This window comes from Lineus longissimus, chromosome 9, assembly GCF_910592395.1.
Source record: "Lineus longissimus chromosome 9, tnLinLong1.2, whole genome shotgun sequence".
NCBI classification, from domain to species: domain Eukaryota; kingdom Metazoa; phylum Nemertea; class Pilidiophora; order Heteronemertea; family Lineidae; genus Lineus; species Lineus longissimus.
In genome coordinates, this window is record NC_088316.1 from 3,180,315 (window position 1) to 3,199,924 (window position 19,610).

Consider the following 19,610-nt stretch of genomic DNA (forward strand, 5'->3'; position numbering starts at 1 on the left):
AATATCTAGGTCGGGCTGCCTTTCATCGGTGGCGAATCTTTCAAGATGGTAGTTTCTTTAGGATACCGATAATATCGACATTTGCCTTGACAATCAATGAAGAATCTGGCAAGCAATTTCCGACACACGAATCAGGTGGCAAAGGAATGAACAACGATCGTCTATAATCATTACGGCTAGATCGTTATTCACTTCCCATTACTTCCTCCTGTCTACAATGTAATAATCTCTACGTACATTCAGATATTTGGGCGAGTCTTTTCGTACGTACGTACCATGATTATGTTGTTTTTGTTGTTTCAACGGAAAAAGGGACAAATAGCCATCTGTATTTGACCTGTTCGGTTCAACAAACCAGTCCCAATGAATCTCAGGAGGCTGTTGTCAGCAAACTTTTTCCCCGCATTCCACAAAGGGAGGCTGATGATCAGGATTATCCACTGACAGTTCCCGAGGCGTACACAGAGCCTTCAATCGAGATGTATCCTAGCAATGACGCTTGGTCGCTGGTGTATGTCGTATAGTCACAACAGCAATAAATCACTCCAAACAAACCGCTGATCAAGCTAAGAAGAATCTATTATCGATAACTTGGCTGATGATGAGGTCAGGCCAGCCAATTTAATTCTCCCTCGCTCCTTTTATACTCTTAAATACTACACTACACTAGTATATCGACCAGTCTACCCTCTGTTATTAATAAACGGATGGTGACTATGTTGTTGTCCCTGTATATATTACTTCACTCCGATATCCAATAAAAGGTGACTGCTTGTGAGGCTTGCCGGGGGTCAATAATGATAAAAGAGAGGGAATCGATTGTCCCCAAGACTGATATCGCCTTGGCAATATGATTGTTTGAGGGCATCTTGGGGTGGCCAAAACTGGCCTCGAAAGGAGCCTAAGATTCTCATCTACATGATATATTCACCTATTTGATCATACACGTACATTTGTACTGTGTGCCGTCATTTCTTTTCGTTCGTTTTATTTTAGCGGGCAATAATATATACAAATAATCGTGATCAGCGATAATATGTATTGCCGCCAAATGTTTGTGTTAGTTTCATATTCCCGGACATACAAATATAGTACATAATGCGAATTGAACTACAAGTACATGTATATGAATTAATTCTATAAGAAAAACCGAAAGAAAAATATTCTGAGAATTTCATTCTCTTTCAGAAAAGTTCGCGAAATACGAATAAAACAGACGTGCGAAACCCTGTCGGCTTGGCAGTTGAGATGGCCACACTGTGATGAGGCAGGCAACCTGATGCTGGATTAAATCACGAAAGTCTGTGATTAAATCGAGCCTTTCATATTGGTCATTAAAGCTGCGCTTACACCACGAAATATTGGTGGACCAATTGCACTTACACCACCACATTGCCGCGACAAATTGGTTCGGCAATCCATTGCCGATACAAATTGCCGAGCGAATTTGTCCCACCAAGCTTGATGGTCCAAATTCGCCCGGCTTGTTAAAAGCTCGGCTTTGTCGTGGTGTAAGCGCAAATGGATCGGCAATTAGCTAGTTAGATGGTTCGGCTCCAGGCGGCGCTTTCGAAATGGCGCTTTCTGCCCAGGCTTTCTGCGTTCTGCTTATTGTTTGCGCGCCATCTGTAGCCGGATTTTATAACTAGCTACAGCGCTGGTGTAAGCGCTTGGTGGATTTTCGATGGTGCGGCATTGGTTCCCGAACCAAGATTGGTGGTCCATTTTCAGGTGGTGTAAGTGCGGCTGATGTCTGGCATGTTACTAAGTGCTTGACTGTATTAAGCCGGGATAAGTGGACTTAGGCTCTAATTCTGTCCTTACAAGCTAGACCGATTGATGAGATAATCGTACACTGTAACGATATCATCTTACACCAGAGCCTCGTTAAATAGGCCTTTTGTGCAGGCGCCCTTCAACCGGCTGAATAGCGTCTACTCAGTACATGCATTTGGACTTCGGGCAGAATATCAACCTGCCTGACGCTCTGCTTCGCCAAGCAGACATTTACCCTTTTTGTCTCCCCATTGCCTTGTCTCACCAAGCATACCCAGAGCCGAGTCTTCCAATAAAGAGTCTGGTCACAGCAAGATCCCATAGCTCTCTCGAGTAATTTACTGGAGGCCATGATGAAGCCAATTTTAATCTCGCTACAAACTGAGCCGAGGTGCAAAAGAATGATGATAAAAATGACCAATAATTCAACGAAAAACATCCTCAGCGCATGCGGTATACATCGCCGAGTGACAAATACATTGTACATAAAATTGTTTACTTACATTGATGAGAACGCACTTACAAAGCTTATTGAAAGACTCCGCCCAGGGTCGATACCATGCAGGGGATCAGAACTGATTCCCCGCGGCCTCATCGGCTTTATTTTCTTTGCTATGGCGACATCAGCATATCACACCTCTGTCGACACATCTGTCGTGTCCACAGATAAGGGAATCGGATAACAAACATTTATGAGAAGTACGGTTGAACCTCTCTTAGCTGACAACTGAGTAGGCAGGACTCCCTCTCTATAAAGGACACTAATTTTGGTCCCATATTGGTCATTTCCGTTCTAGGAGTCGAATTATGTACCACCACTGATAACACACGTGCGAAGGACTTTTTCTCTGCAAGCATTGCCATATCTCTGCTTTTGAAAAGCAAATTTGAAGACTTTTGGTAGTTTTAAAACACTACTGCAGTAGAACCTCTCTATAAAGGACATCCCAGCACTGACAAATGCTGTCCTCAGAAAGGTGTCCTGTTACAGATGTCTGATTAAATGGAAACCACTTCGGGACCAAAACAAGTGTCCTTAATAGAGAGGGTGTCCGTAATAGAGAGGTGTCCACTAAGAGAGGTTCCACTACTTTATTGATAAGGAGCGGGAGAAAGACAATTAATTCTATGAGGGTGTTGCCTAGTGCCAACGTTGATAAATTACGCTACAGTTCAAAAGGGCGAATACATAATAAGGCAATCTGAATTTCCGGCTGTCGGGAATAATGTTTCTGTTAACCGCTAAACCGATTCTTCAGTCCCATACATCAGCATATTGAACACCTGAAGCGATAAAAAAACCATGAGGATTATTTGCAAAAGTACATGCAAATGATCAAGACTTTATAAACCACATTTTGACGAAATTTAAAATGTACGGCCAGCTGGCTGCGCAAAATACATTTTTTGAAGTTCTGCGATAAAAATTGCAGATCGTAGTGCGACAAAATCACCGCCAGGGTTCGCCTGCAATTCCAAGTAAGAAAGACTGCACTGGTACTCGTAATGACGCACGGCCAAGTTTGTGTAACATGATTGCAGACCAAGAGATTATCCAAGAACATTGTGTGGCATTTCTCTATTAACATATTGTACACGATTGTATAGCACGGTCATGTTATACCTAACGTTTTCCTCGCCGTGCCAGTTGCCAGAATACTTATTTGCATTTTTGTCCACCACAGTTGAAAGAATTCAGGCCTAGCCCTATATATACACGGTCTATTTCTTTTAACAAAGCCAGCTAGCACCTAGGCCTGAAATTCCATTGTTCTACTGTCTTCTCCAAGGGTTATCAGGGCAAATCTTGATATCGACCCCCCCCCCCGCACGCACACTCCTGTTATGGGGCTCGATAGGCCATAACCTTCTTCTTCTTCTTCAGCGTTCAACCTGCCTAAGTAAAACTATAACCTCAGTCCTGTGGCGGAGATGAAGCGGCTTGTCGCCCGAAGGTCCGGCTGTGTTCCCCACAGCTTTTCTTCGACGATAGGCCATAACCGACACGGGCAGATAAACGCAATGCATTATCGAAACAATTCAGATGAATGTACCTGGACATGAGGTGGAGCTGCCACAACATACATTACTGCATCGGCGATGTCATCGGGCTGCAGAGGCTGAAACACGTTAAATATGTATTTAGGAAGTGACTATTTGGCAAGCCCAGCTCACCAAACAGCGCCTTTTTTCTGCCCTAGATGGAGAGCCGAACTCATGCATATTCAACCATGAGCTCATTAGGGGCCTATCATTCGTGGCAACACGGTCAGCAACACTGGAGTTACAGTGAAACGCCTTTAGAAATGCACACTAATGCATTTAACATGCTTATCAGTTAAATCACGTTTATGACTTTTTTTGTAAATCCATACAGTCATGTACATGTACATGCTTCTTCATGGATTATTGACAAAAACCCGAGTTCAGTAACAGAAATTGAACCGAGAGCGGGAAGTCGGCCATTGTTAAATATGCGCATATAAATTCGAATATGACGTCACTGCTCTCGGATTGGCCAACATGTTGTAACCTCTCCGGCTCGCCAAAGAGGGTAGTACTTTTGCCCTGTTTGACAAGCCCGGTGTAACATCTGTGGTTGTTCCCCATGTGTCAGTGTTTCCAAACAATAGGCAGCTAGAGACCACGACTTTTCAATAGGGGGGATACACAGAAAAACCTGTCAATCTATTTTTGAGCGTTCCCAAACAATGAGGGGAAACACTCAAACACAGAAACACTCAAAAACATTACACCGGCTTGCCGAACAGAGTTGATTTTTAGTGCTGTTTGGCAAGCGGCTCTCCAAGCAGGGCAAAAAAAGATGCCTGTTCGGCGAGCCGCTTGCCAAATAGACCCGGCCATTTATATTTGCTTACAAAGTCACAAAATAACTATGAAATCGGAACTGTGTGGCACGGTGGGGTTTGTCTTACGAGGTGCTGGTATTTACCTTGTTCCCTGCCTCCAAGCACTGCTTGTGGAATTCTTCACCGCCTGCCCGCTTTGCGAACTCTGTTTGAACCCAACCCGGCGAAACTTGCTGGAGAAAATAACAACAATTCTATTTTAGAGAGAAAATAAAAGAAATGGTCAGGATTCCAGACACCGAGTTGGCTTGATCACTTACACAAACTTAATACTTACATGCCGATTAGGGCAAACAGTAGGCCTACTATCATTACCGGGTACACTGCTTCCCTAATGTTTGCAAGCTGACAAGGCGAAACGTTTATCACTACACTGCTTCCCTAATGTTTGCATGCTGACAAGGCGAAACATTTATCATTACATTGCTTCCCTAATGTTTGCATGCTGACAAGGCGAAACGTTTATCATTACACTGCTTGCCTAATGTTTGTATGCTGACAAGGCGCTAAGTTTATCACTACACTGCTTCCCTAATGTTTGCATGCTGACAAGGCGAAACGTTTATCATTACACTGCTTGCCTAATGTTTGTGTGCTGACAAGACGAAACGTTTATCATTACACTGCTTGCCTAATGTTTGTATGCTGACAAGGCGCTAAGTTTATCACTACACTGCTTCCCTAATGTTTGCATGCTGACAAGGCAAAACGTTTATCATTACACTGCTTGCCTAATGTTTGTATGCTGACAAGACGAAATGTTTATCATTACACTGCTTCCCTAATGTTTGCATGCTGACAAGGCGAAACGTTTCTCATTACACTGCTTGCCTAATGTTTGCATGCTGACAAGACTGACGAAAAGTTTATCATTACACTGCTTGCCTTATGTTTGCATTCTGACAACGGTAAAACGTTTGTAACGGCAATGCCTATAATTTGCATGCTGTCAAAACACATGAGGCAAAGTGTATCACTATGCTATACAAGTAATTTGCATGACAGGTCGCGAAGTTCGTCACTAATCGGCGGCACTATAACCCTCACCGCTTACGGTGCAATTTGGATGCTGAATGGGGACAAAATTGAGTTAATCTCTGCATATGGGTCAGAATCATCAATTAGCCTTGTGATTGAGTCCAATACTACACTACTCACATAAAACAAGCCACAGGGCAAAATTACCCACCGCGACCAACTTAAATAAGTACACTTATAATTACCGACACACGGATGTGGGTGTTTGCGAGTCTTAGCTCCCTTCTCAAACCCTCGGCCTGCGCCGTCACAGCATGCTTCGTACCTTCGTAGAAGTGCCAGGTCGGATCATTTAGTGTGTAGTACCCCGAATCACTGGAAATAAAGTTGAAATTTGACTAATGGGCCTGCTTCCAGACCTTTGCGCCCTCTGAACATTCTTAAGCCAGAAGCAAACACCACTGTAAAAGCGTTTCTCATGACCTCATTTCGCGTTTAATTTGGAATGAAGGTTAGTATTAAGAACCCCCGCCCACCCCATTTACAAGAAGAACGTCAGGGCCCTGTGGAAAAAAATTGACTGTCGGAAATATTGAAATCATTGACATTTAGCAGTAAAGTTTATCCAGTGTTCACGCCGGGGGAATTATGTTCCAAACTTGCACCACCATGACCGCCGAGCAGCACATATTGCCGAACAGTGTTTTTCTTGGTGAAATACTTTTAACTATATGGACTTGGTTATTTCTGGTACGCGCACCTGTTTATATACACGATGTGTCCATCATCCACATTCCGGCTCTTCATGGACTGAATGGCCTCTCTGGTCACAATGGCGTAAGCAAGCACATTCGTCTGCAAAAGCAAACACGTGGACAGTAGTCACTACAGGAACTTCCTTTGAAGGGTTTTTAGTTGGAGCGTTCGTCCCCGTCACCGAAGTTAAACAACGCCGAAAGTGGTTGTCGGTTGATAGGTGCATGGCCGAGAAACATGTCACAGACGCAATAAGGTGCTATGAACGGGAGGAGTGATGCATTATACATGTACTCCCTAGAGCCGTCCAACCATGCACTGTATATGCGGGCCAAAAGTTGAAAATTGAAGTGGAATTCAACAGAGCACCACGTGTATACCTGCAGCATGGTCCTCCAATGATCCGTCTTTCCGTTCATCAGGTTGTCCCCAGCGAAACCGAGACCAGCGTTGTTCACACAGACATCAACGCCTCCAGCCGTTTCCTTGATTGTAGCAAACATTGAAAGTATATCTTCTTCTTTGGTCAGGTCGCATCTGATTGGAAACAAAGTGCCCTTGCAGGTGGTGTCTTTGGCGAGTGTCTTTTTCATCTCCTGAAAGAAACTAAAGTAGAGGCCGCCCAAGACGTATTCAGCTACCGGTACTCGAATTATGAAATATCAAATCAGTATGTACCGGTATTCGGATATCATCGTTAACACAGCTGTGTTGTTGTATAGACAAATGTAAAATGTAGTTTGCTTTCAGCCGTCACGACATGATACCCTGGCGACATGGTTTTAAACGAATCAATTAAAATAACATTTATAACCCCTCTCAACAAGCAATACCGGTACTCGTTTTTATCAGCATAATGCTTTGAAGTGACAGTGCACCTGTTTATACCAATCATTATCTGAGGCCATAACACAAATCACGAAGAGATAACAACATCATCATCTTGAGAAAACAGAGTTTTACTGAGTGGAAAAAAACCTACACAAAGTAGGTCCAGTCTTTATGTAATGGTTCACTACGTGCACGAGTCACACGAGCCTGGCTTATTCTCATGCAAAACCTCCTGTTAATAGTAGGGCCACTGGCATACTGTACGGCATACAGTACAGTATAGGCCTAGGCCTACTTATGCGTCAAACGACTCACCTCAATTTTGCCGATGTTCCTCGCACAAGCAAATACCTTCATCCCGCTTTTGACCAGCTTCTCGGCAATAGCCGCCCCTATGCCAGACGATGCACCGGTAACAAGAGCCACGCGTCCGCTCCATCTCTCCATGTTGTTTTATGTATAGGCCTGGAACTTAATGAATGGTTATTGGAAGTCTGACAGACTGGCATCAGCAGCGCCCAGTGATGTAGTTGCAAGTTCAAGGCTCCAGCTAGCGCTACTTTGCCGGTTTAGCTGCGTCTGTTTCACATAGGCCTACTACGCATAATATAGGCCTCTTGTACAGGCGCAAAGTCATCCAATATAGCAGTATACATGTACAATGTAGGCCACGGCCTTTGTAAGTCGTGATCGGGACACAATCATCCTTCCGATGTTTGCACAGCAATAAATTATGTTTTTTCGAAATACCTCGCTGATTAATTACCCCGGACGGCCGAGCGCGTTCAGTCGGAAAGTACCGGAAACTGTCGACCTAGTTTTCGAGTCGTGATCGGCAACACCTCCATGGATATACCAATATCCATGGAGGTATTATTCCGGTGTACTCCTGTTTCGCCTATTCCTGTTCCGCCTATTCCTGTTTCGCCTAATTCCTTATTCGCCTATTCCTGATTCGCCTACTTCCTTCTTCGCCTAATTCCTGTTTCGCCTATTCCTGTTTCGCCTAATTCCTGTTTTGCCTATTCCTGTTTCGCCTATTCAAATGTATTGCTAACCTCCCCACAGACGTAGGAATATGAACCGTCCCTTACTATAGTCCTAAAGAATTCACTAATTCGAATGATAATCCTTAAGTTTTGTTCTATTTGTCATTGTGCTATGCCCTTTGGTGCGACAATAAATGGTCTGATGAATGACGATATCGTCATAAGCTGCACGTGAAATCATATATCATGATATGTATTTTCAACCTTGTTTGACTTGATATGTGCTGTACCTACATGTATATTATGACATGGGTTTTACAGCTGATTTTGATCAAATAATTATGAGAATGTACAGTATTATGTATTTTTATCAAAACCTCATGAATTCCTGTTTTTATAAAATAAACGACTGCTTTACTCTACTTAATCTATAGTTTTTACTGTGTGTCAGTATGGTCCTATGGTCAAATAAGTCCCGGACTGTCCCCGGTTTCAAGGTGACTCTTTCAAAACGGTCATGGCATGGTTTGTTAACAAAGTTGATGGCATTTGATTAGTCAAATTGTCATCACATCGTTAACATCATCCAATTGTCCCCTCACATTTTCCCCATAAAATGGACATGCATCCCTAAGGTTCCCCGTGGGAGAGTCGATTTATTGTAGGGGTACTGGAAAGTAGGCGAAACAGAAAGTAGGCGAAACAGGAATAGGCGAAACAGGAAATAGGCCAAACAGGAAATAGGCCAAACAGGAATAGGCGAAACAGGAATAGGCGGAACAGGAATAGGCGAAACAAGAATAGGCGAAACAGGAATAGGCGAAACAGGCATAAACCATTATTCCATGCTGGTATATCCTTCGGCATTGTATCTGCGACCGAGATATTTGGGTGATCGCAGGTGGACTCCCTGGGCAGTCCATTGCATCATCCCAATTGGCTCTCCTTATGGTGAGGAACGAGATCGCAGGTCGCAGCGTTAAAAATCACTCGCTTGTGGGGCGCTTTTTAACCATGTTCGCACGTCTAAACCCTGCAAGCGTGGTTGGTAACACTCTATTTGTAGCCAAACATTTTTGAAATTAACAAAATAATTCGAAAAACTAGTGGAAGGCATAGGCCAACGTGCAATGCAAAAGCAATTCAGCTTATGTACTGTCCCGAGACGCCGACAGGTGCTCACAAGATCAAACCGCTATCAATAATCGGTAGTGTGACGTGCATGTAATACACTTATCTGGTTGCACTCTATCAATTGCCCTTTCTCTTTTGTATTGACGATCTTGGCTTTGCGACCAAACACGATTTGCTCACAGCATTTAAAAAGGCTGGGGTCCGGTTGAGACGCTGTTGCCTTGTTTCACCTGGTATACCAGATCACCGATTCCCGCCGGCCTCATCGTCTCATCTTCTTTGCCGAGACAACATCCGCTGATCACACCTCTGTTGACACATCACGTTACATGTCTAAGGGGAATCGGATAACGACGATTTATGATGACGTTCGGCCTCTCTAGTGAACTATTACACCATAATATGACCCACCAAAATACGATAGGGCCAGGCACTTTTTCCAGGGGGACATTTTTGAAAAGTCCTAGGATACTGAGAATGTCCGGGAACAAAGATTTCTATTATGCGTCTTTGATCTCTGAGTTATTAACGATCCTGGCGTCTCTACAACCATATATGACAACCATAATCCGCCAGAATAAGGACCGAACGCAATAGCATTCCGTGAAGTTATTATTTATAGCTCACAAGGTCATTTGCATAAGATATTGATGACGTTTTAGTCACGTGACAGTCGGACATCGACACTTATTTCTACGCATTTGAGCTTATTTCAAAGTCAATTATCTTTGGCCCTGCATTGTTTTTAGCATGAATGATACCATAGTCAGAGAGAGAAATATTCAGAACAATTATGTAGTATTTCCAACACTCGGACATGTGCCAGATTGAATCTAACTGACCTAGAAAGCCTGAATCCATTACGAAACCGCATGTTTGTCCGACATTGCCTGTAATTCAGCGATGGGGAAATAGAGGGCAGCAGCTGCAGTGACGTCATCTTCGCGGAATGCTATTAGGCAATAAAGGCACCGTGCATGACAAAGGAAGACGGGGATGGGGGTTGCTTCCATTTCAGGTTATACCCAGTCGTCATAAGACTGGTATAGGCCTACTGGAGATGATGATCAAATATAACTACAAATGAACTAAACACGCTATTGACACAATTACTATAAGATATATAGCGTTCAGCCTCCTCCTTTTCCATCATCTTTCCATCATCTTGTCATCTTCCCGTTACTCATCTGACAGACTATTCCTCGAGGAGAAATACAGAGGTCGCGTCAGCAGGTCAGGTGCGATACTGAATCACCCCCCCCCCCCCCCGCCCCCACACACACACCCTACTTCACCCCAGTACGTAGGTATCTTAGGGGCCTTAGTTCAAAATGCCGCCTCTCAAATCAGCGTGCGCACGAGACCTTTTATATGAAACGGGAGCAGTCCATTCCCGGAATGTACAGTCTTGACATTTTCCGACTTTTCACGCCAGCCTTGTCAAATAAGGTAAAATCCCTATCTGTACCTAACGAATGTTACCTAATGCTACCTTAATGTCGGTCCAGGTGGTTGTACTCAAAGTCGCCTGGGGACACGTCAAATCACATCCACTGCATTTTCAGTCTACCGGTACCCAAACATACCCTCGACTAAAAAAACTAGGCCCACTAATCTAATTGGTACGTATTAATTCTTTGAATAATCCACAATGCCATTTTAACACACATATTAGTAGTACGTCCACTACATGGAAAACGCCGGCGTTTTTAAACCCCGGGGATACTCCGAACCAGAAAAAGCCCGGAGAAGACACGGCGAGGACTTACACCACATACAAAGTAGTTACTGAACACGGCGACAGATAGCATGGTTTTTCTGCACTGTTACCTTTTCATGCATGCGCAGTGGTAACAACTAACCAACACCGGAGTTTTTGTGATTACACTACTTAAAACGCCGTGCTTAATTTAGCCCCCATTTAGCCCTGAATCCATCGCCGTGACAAGAAAACACCGGCGTTTTCTAGCGCAGGCGTTTTCGAGGGGAAAATTAACAGGTGTAAGCGCAAAAACTCCGGACCAACACCGGCGTTTTATGTAGTGGACGCGACACTATTATGACTTTGTATGTTGTATTGCTGTCTTAACGTCCATGCCATGTGATTGCTGCCCACATGGCATCATCCACTCATTTACTCATCCTGAGAATATCAGAAATTTTAGGATTCGTTGCTCTCTCACCACAAGGACGTAGGATCTAGCGCTAAGAACACCTGATACTCTCAGGATGCATTTACTGGCAATTCGAGCCATTATCGTTTCCATTATCACAACTGAAGTAGACAAAAGCCAATAATTGAATAATTACCTGAATTTATTTTCGCAATAAAAGTTATCAAAACTGTTTTCGTACTCAGCTTATAGTAGGCCTATCCTCTCAAAATATAGTCTCTCCACGGACATGGAGACAGTGACAATGTATAAAATAAAGATAACAGATCTGTGAAAATGAGATCCTGTCATATACACAGGATAAGATTTGACACCACATCAAAATGGAAGTGATTTCCTCTCTGAACTTGACAAGCATTTCATCAACAATTTACGAATTGTCGTAACTTTTAATCCGCACATTGATATGTTGGGAAGAACCTTTCAGTAGACATAATAAGAGGCCCAAGGGCCTGGCGCTCAGCTGAAGAGTGGTTTTTAAAAACAAAATGGCCGTTGTTGTCATGACCCTGTTAACTTTTGTCAACTTTGCTATCTAACAGCTGGTGAACTTTACAGTTGAAGACAAATCCAATAATTTCATCCAATACGACATTGTCAAATTGACATCCTTTTGCTGACAATGACATTATTAAAAGTCCTGACAAATCTTCGGCAGCTTAACTTAACGAGGCAGCTTAGCTTAACTATTTAACTCTTATAGAGTAGAACCTCTCAATCAAAGGACACCCTTTAGACTGCATACAGTCCTTAATTGAGAGGAACCCCGATTACAGATCGAGGTTAAATGCAATGGAACAGACTAGTTAGGAACCAAATCGGATCTGACTAGAAATGAGATCATCCCCCACTGCAATGCTTCAACTAATAAGCAAAAACACCTCTGTATGTAAATCGGCAAAGCTTGCACGAGGTGACTTAAAGCGAACTGGAACCGCCGAGCCAGTTCGTATGACCTCGTTTTCATTTCCCGCGTATCGGGTGATCAGAACGAGGCATGAATGAAACATGGCGCCTAGCTGTCAATCATTGAGTGACGTCACTACTATGGAATTTACTACGAAAACTCATGAATGAAAGATCGCATGACTCACGTGATTCTCACATGATTCTCAATGATAACAAATTGAACTGCGCATGCTCGGGCACTGGGGGCGGAGCTACAAATTTGAACTCGAATATGAAGTTGGAAGTTCGACTTTCTCGGGCGGTGAAAGTCGAAAAGTTGAATAAATCGCTCGGCGGTTCCAGTTCCCTTTAAGCCATATCAAATATTTACAAGCTTTCAAGGTGACTTTTGGAAGAAGTCAGTCATTTTCTTGTTAACCTTGCCAGAACCTTTATTGGTGGTAGCCTTCTTGGCTTTCTTTGCTGGCGGTGTGTCCAGAATGTCTTGTTTTCTTTTACTGCCTCCTCCTACAACAATTAATACAGAAGAAATTCAGTTACTGATTTTACACCAAGGATTTCATATAATTTATAAACCTGGTGTTTGTTTTATCATGTACACAAACTCACCTATGCACATGGCTTAGGCCTACCCTCCAAACTTATAAACCTGATTCTTTTTTACAATTTTCACGCACACACAATGCAGACATGCCTTAAGCCTGCACCACACGGTGAAATTTGCGTGATGCAAGTGACACGCGTGCACGTTGCGACAGGCAAATTCTCACTGTGTGGGGTCGTTTTTTGCTGCGTATCTTCCTCGCGTGTCGAGACGCAGCCGATCTAGCATGTTTGATATTTTCTCGACACGCGAGGAAGTTAATCACCGTGTGGGGGCTACCTGCAGCAATGTTGCGCGAGTTCAACGAATCACAACAAGCAGATCGGTCACATGATTTATAGGTCAGTCACTTTGTATCTGCGGCCCCACCATCTCGAGCAATTCCTGAAATTCCTCGACCCGCACTCTGTGGAACTGGCGATACTTCATGGGGTCCTCCTCCCGCAATTCAGCAATTAGATTTGCATAGGCCCCCTTATCCTCTCTTCTCTGAATCCATGGCCTTGTCCAAAGACTACGGTCCACGCGGCGCCGCCTCCGCCGCCGCCTCCGACGGAGTAACAGCAGGAGAATAAGGGCAATTTGGTCTTCTTGGTCCATAATACTTCTCATAGGATTTGACAGTTCCCGGGCGCTGCCATTTTGGTATCATGTGACTGACCTATAAATCATGTGACCGATCTGCTTGTTGTGATTCGTCGAACTCGCGCAACTTTGCTGCAGGTAGCCCCCACACGGTGATTAACTTCCTCGCGTGTCGAGAAAATATCAAACATGCTAGATCGGCTGCGTCTCGACTCGCGAGGGAAGATACGCAGCAAAAAACGACCCCACACAGTGAGAATTTGCCTGTCGCAACATGCACGCGTGTCACTTGTATCACGCAAATTTTCACCGTGTAGTGCAGGCTTTAGACCTACAATCCCAAGCCTTTTCGGGCCAGATTGATTGCATATTGCAAAGGGCAGGACACAAAAATTGCTAAGAAGGAGGGTTAGGCCTACACACCAACCTTTCTTATCTTCAGATCTATTTGCCAAAAAAGGAGGGTTAAACTTATCCAGGGTTAATAAAGATTTCGATTTTTCTCTCTCAAAATAGACCATGTTTTCAAAAAAAGTCTAAGGGTTTGGCCAAAGCAGGGTCAACAAGAATCACGCAAAGATGGCACACCAACCTTTCTTATCTTCAGATCTATTTGCCAAAAAAGGAGGGTTAAACTTATCCAGGGTTAATAAAGATTTCGATTTTTCTCTCTCAAAATAGACCACCTTTTAAAGAAAAGTCTGAGGGTTAGGCCAAAGCAGGGTCAACAAGAATCATGCAAAGATGGCACACCAACCTTTCTTATCTTCAGATCTATTTGCCTCAAATGCAGCAGCCATTCTCTTGAGGTTTCTCTGCCTGGCTTCGTCATGGTCTACGATTGGCCTGGGGTAGTCCTTGCCTATCACACACCCAAGTTTCTCCTGCACAACCCTTGGTGCCTTCCATGGTTCATAGATATACTGGGTTGGAAACTTGCTCAAGAGCGGAATGTATTTCCTAGAATTAGAAAACGAAAGGTTCATAATCTTCGAAAACTTTTCTAGTGAAGATAAAATCTGGAAATCTTGTTCCCTATTCTGCTATCATGGTGTTGATTATAAAAAGGCCTCAAAGAAGTACTTACCACTCTTACATTTTCACCTCATAAAATTCTGATTTGTAACGACGGTTTTCCATTGACAGCAAAAGGACTGCCTTTGGAAAGCAGCCGTCCATTGTCGCCACAGAAATGTCTTGCCCACTTTATGCTCACCTGATATAATCGCCATTCTTATCTGTCTTTTTCCCGAATGCAATCGGCGAATATACCCGGAAGTATTGATGGAAGAATGCGCTAGCTGACAACCACATCCAGTTGCCAGCATTTAAACTCCAGTCAGCATCCAGGAGCAACTCCTCAAAAATCTAAAATAGAGAAAAGAAAACTCTGACATTTTCTTCATGGATGTTATGGGGTATGATATTTATATTTACTGTTGGCTCAGAAAATAGAAATGCAGTTATACGCAATGCTGTAGTACAGTTACAGTCCAGATCACAATTGACATCCCATAAAATCGCATCATTGGCATGCTACCCAGCGCGTAGGACACGCATAATTTACGCACAACATAGAGATAAGCGCATCACTGGTGCGTCTTTGGCATGGAATACGTGTGTACGCGAAGCAGAATGGATGTCATTTGTGACTTGGACTGTATTATGCACAGTTATAGCTAGCAACCAATCAGTTGTACCCAGACTTTGAGCATAACCTGTTTTTCATCAGATGCCTGACAGATGTTTTTACACTCACCTTTTGTCCTTCTTCCCAGCTCACCCACAAATCTCCCCTGGTCAGGAAACAAGCCACAGAATGTCTGGCCAAATGGTGAATCCACCCCTCTTGTCTCAGCTGTGTCATGATCGCATCAATAAAAGGATAACCCGTCCGGGCCTGCAGTTAGATAGAACCAAAAAAATATAAAATGACAATGTTACCTTAGAGGGTTAACCAGGGAATGAGATTTGGGGTTGAAATAATAATATCAGTCCGCAATGACATCATCGATGGTGGATTTGTCCTGAAGATTGAGTCGATTCCTCAAATCGAGTGAATTTTCGAATGATGAGAGAAGTGAACGATGAACATCTGGCATCACAAAAATATGTGAAATTATTTTCGTATATTTTGCTGGTCGCAACTAAAACAAAAATTAAAACGCACGCGAAGATTTTCGACCCTATTATTTTCTGGGCTTAAATCACCATCAATTCAAATTACTCACATTTTTCCAGGCATCCAAAAACTCTTGGTTTTTTTCCCAGGGAATCTGCCGACAGACAGGATTACCAACCATCTTGTCAAAGTTTGGTGTATCGGAGGCGATGGTGTAGTAAAACTCCCTCCAGAGAAGTTGACCTTCGAGTGACACTGGTGGGCTTGTGTGCTTCTAGAACCGAAGAAGAAGGGGCTGTTCATTTAGTAGGTTTGTAATCGTCTTTTGATTTTGGTATGAAGACTATCAACATTGTGAAAACTTACCTTATATTGTCGAGTCAATGCTGCTTTACCCTGACAAGAAATACCTAATTTCTGTCAGCATAGCCTAGTGGTGGATTAAGCAATTTAAAGTTTTATGAAACTCTGAAAAGTCATCACCAATGGCTGGAAAAAATTATCACTCACAGGTGACAAGAACAATTGGCTCACCTTTCCCTTCTGATAAACCTCTTTTACAGCATAATATTTCGTCCTAGCAGAAAGGCAGCCAAATTTGAGATACGGACTCAATACTGTAGTGCTGGGCTTTAGAGTGTTTGATTCAGTCTTTGGCTTTTCGAACGCGCAGACCCATCCCTGGAAAACAGCATACAAGTTGAGTGAAGTCAATTACAAAGAAAATACTGTAAACATTCATTTATGCCTTTTATCTTTGTATTAGATCATCGCAAACAGAAACGACATGGGCTTTAAAGCCATCTCAGCAATCAAATAAGCGATGTAGTATGTTTCAATATCTTCAGACATGATTAATCTTCGCCCCTTTTTTTATCTTGACAAAAATTTCAGTTTATCCATAGGTCGGCTCTTGACAAAATGTTTGAGTGCACCTTAATATTAAAATTGGTTGCAGATTTCCTCAATGCATTTTGAATTTTCCACTAGAGGCCATTTTTAGGAGAATATTATAACCTATAATCATCGAAAATTTAAAATATGATGTGGCGCTTATCTTGTTTTTGATGTGACATTTTGACCCTTTCTGGGGCCTAGATTTTCCTAAACTTTTGATATTTTGTTCACAAGACCCAATACCACACAAAACCACCATAAAATTGTATCTATCATATTTTGAGTGCTATATTGAGCCTACTGTCGGCCTATTATGCAAACCTATCGTAAATGATACTGACTGTTCTTGATAACTCCCTGTCCATCCTGGCCAGGGCCTCCGTCTCACCCCCAGGGAACAAGTCATCTCCCAAATCGTCAGGGTTGACACCTAGTTCCCCTAATGTCGGTGTGCCGTAGACATCGTCATGGTCATTTCCTACTGGTGTGACACAGTCTGAAGAAAAACAATAGATCATTTTCACCAGCATCACCTTGGTCTGTTGTATGGGGGAACTAGCATGCACTGTTCGCTGGGTGGAAGATTCAACAATGCTTCCATCTAGGGCAGTGAGCTACTGGGTGTCCCAGAGTGCGAGATATCCAAGTGACAATCCAGCTGGAAAGGATCTAGTCTATATCTTTTGGCTGGTTTTGGAAGATGTTTCATGGCTGAACTGGTATGGTACATGTATATGCAAGAACTTAAACTGATTTTCACATACTTTTCATATGTTTTATACCGAGTGTCTCGACTGGTTTCGGTGGAGCTCCAATCTGTGATAATAATGACTGTAGTTTTTGATACGTCTGTGGTGCCTTTCCACCATTCTTCGCAATGATCCTGGAAAAGAAACAAAGATTTCTAGCAACAAAATAACATCATATATACTAAATTACCAGACGACGTGGTGCACGCAAAAAATCGATCCCTGCAATTTTTTCCAATTTGTTCGCTATCGATAGCCTCATAGGACAAATGGGCAGTTCATTTTTATCTGTATATGATGCAAATCATGCTTGATGAACCCAATTACCAGATGAACACAGCAATATTCTGTTGAAAGACTGCAACAACACAGTTTTTTATACTCCATATTGAATAACTTTTTCCTTTCCCAGACCAGGCCAGCTCGGCTAGTGGAAGGCCTGCCTGATTTTGCCAGTCTGGTGAATAGATTCGCCAGGGTGGTTTTTACCTATTCACATCATAAAGAGTATGAGAAACCCTCTGAATGACTTCGACTCCATGTTCCCTGGCAATCTTCTCAACCTCGCCATCTCTAGTCTTAGCATACGGCTCCGTGTCCGTCTCAAAAGCTAATTTGGTTATGCCCCACTCCTTAAAGATTTTTGGGAAGACGTCACAAGGTTTGCCACGAATCACAAATAATCTAGAAAGATAAGAGTTAATAATAAATATTTTGAGAAAACGCCATTGCCTCAGACTCCGGGGATTTCCTCATTTGATCCGTCAAATCATTTCGTTGAAGATGAGTGGATGACATGTCAGTCACAGACCAACTTTGGTAAGATCTGATCAAATCTACATTTTTCTGAGGATTGAATCACTGAGTTAGTTTGGTTTGAATCCAATCAATCATGACACAAGCTTGCACCATCGGCAGCGCCCAGTATCACTCATCTGGTGAATCCTGTGCGGGCTCATTTGAATCCTAGGACAGATGGGAGAGAAATAAGTGCAATTACAAATTTCAAATTTTAACAAATGGCTTACGCCTTTAATGTCCAAGGTGGCTATCAGATTCAGATTACTCGTATTTTAAAGCCTACCTGCTGTTAATTTTTTTCAAGCTGACATCAAGATTTTCAAGACACTGCATCAAGAAACGCCACCTATTAATGCCGACGTGAGCATTCTTGACAAACCAAGGATCAAGGATAAATATCGGCCTCATCTCCCGACAGTTCTTAACTGCCTCTAGTAATGCAGGATTGTCATGGAGACGAAGGGCTTTCCTGAACCAATAGATTGACGTCGGCTTCATGTCGTCTTCTGCCATAATGTTACTGTCCAAACACTGTTGAAATTAAATTGAAGGAGTGTTAAAAATTGCACCATAGGACTGAGAACGGGAGACTATGCCATTTGGACCATGGCACAGCCTTGCAGAAGGGATGATCGCCTGTGCCGATTAGGCCCTCTGTGTTTTGGTCGCACTTTTAAAAATGTCACTCACAAACCAGTCCGAATCTGAAGGCCTAAGCCAACTTTGGGCGACACCATAAGCCACGTGACCCTTTGTTCCAGGTGAAATGCATGACTTGTCACACTGTCAGCGCCCAAATGAACTTCTTCGAAATCGTCCATGGCCCGGGCCAATGAGCCCATGCAGGATCCGAGGATAGGGCCTATTGCTATGTTGGTGTTGATACCACCATTTGTTCTATTGGGCCTAACCTACATTATTGTTGTTCAATCGGGCGGCTACAGCCGGGCTACCCGTGACCCCCCCTCACGTACGCTGCATGCTGTTAGGCGGGTTGCTCAACACCGCAAGTTAGGGCCTTAAAATGGCATGGCAATTACTCCCCGTGTCAGACATCACATGCGTCATCCGGGACTGGGTTCTTAGGGATAGGGTGTGGCCAGTGAGGTATACACTATTATAGCTCTAGCTGTCAAGTGTCAGCCCCCCCCCCCCCCCCGGCCCCATCCAATCCATTGTCATTGAGGCCATTCTGATATTTGGCCACACTAATTTCAGACCTGCTGTCCGAGGGCCAGGATTCTTAGAATTAGATTTCATATGACACATCATGACATAAGCAAACCAAAACCGTCTAAATCGGCCAGAAACAGTGAGAAACTGCTCATTTCTATACTGAGCACGTGCGTTTGTTTACTGTTGCATAACTAATAATACACAAAAGGTGGCGCTTCCTAATCCAAGTTTTGATGACAAAGTACACAATTTATCATGA

The 19,610-nt window shown here is 43.2% G+C and overlaps 2 protein-coding genes across 3 annotated transcripts; both read right to left on the reverse strand.

The window, feature by feature from the left end:
• Positions 1–2,465: 2,465 nt before the first annotated feature.
• Positions 2,466–7,859, reverse strand: LOC135493754 (dehydrogenase/reductase SDR family member 11-like). The gene is made up of 7 exons (XM_064781305.1): positions 7,527–7,859; positions 6,761–6,976; positions 6,385–6,479; positions 5,870–5,999; positions 4,730–4,819; positions 3,831–3,896; positions 2,466–3,060 (listed from the first exon to the last, which is right to left on the reverse strand). Exons 1-7 carry the CDS (start codon positions 7,656–7,658, stop codon positions 3,019–3,021), a joined length of 771 nt encoding a protein of 256 aa, XP_064637375.1. The 5' UTR covers positions 7,659–7,859; the 3' UTR covers positions 2,466–3,018.
• A 3,791-nt stretch (positions 7,860–11,650) lies between these two features.
• Positions 11,651–19,530, reverse strand: LOC135493358 (cryptochrome-1-like). Of its 2 annotated transcripts, none has more exons than XM_064780661.1 (11): positions 19,396–19,530; positions 18,459–18,706; positions 17,864–18,058; positions 17,390–17,508; positions 16,967–17,121; positions 16,263–16,409; positions 15,838–16,002; positions 15,366–15,506; positions 14,823–14,974; positions 14,364–14,566; positions 11,651–12,924 (listed from the first exon to the last, which is right to left on the reverse strand). In XM_064780661.1, the coding sequence occupies exons 2-11, from the start codon at positions 18,686–18,688 to the stop codon at positions 12,794–12,796; spliced, it is 1,638 nt and encodes a 545-aa protein (XP_064636731.1). In that variant the 5' UTR covers positions 18,689–18,706; positions 19,396–19,530; the 3' UTR covers positions 11,651–12,793. The 2 variants fall into 2 exon arrangements, with proteins under 2 accessions (XP_064636731.1, XP_064636732.1); XM_064780662.1 differs by having other exon boundaries at positions 19,512–19,524.
• Positions 19,531–19,610: the final 80 nt, after the last annotated feature.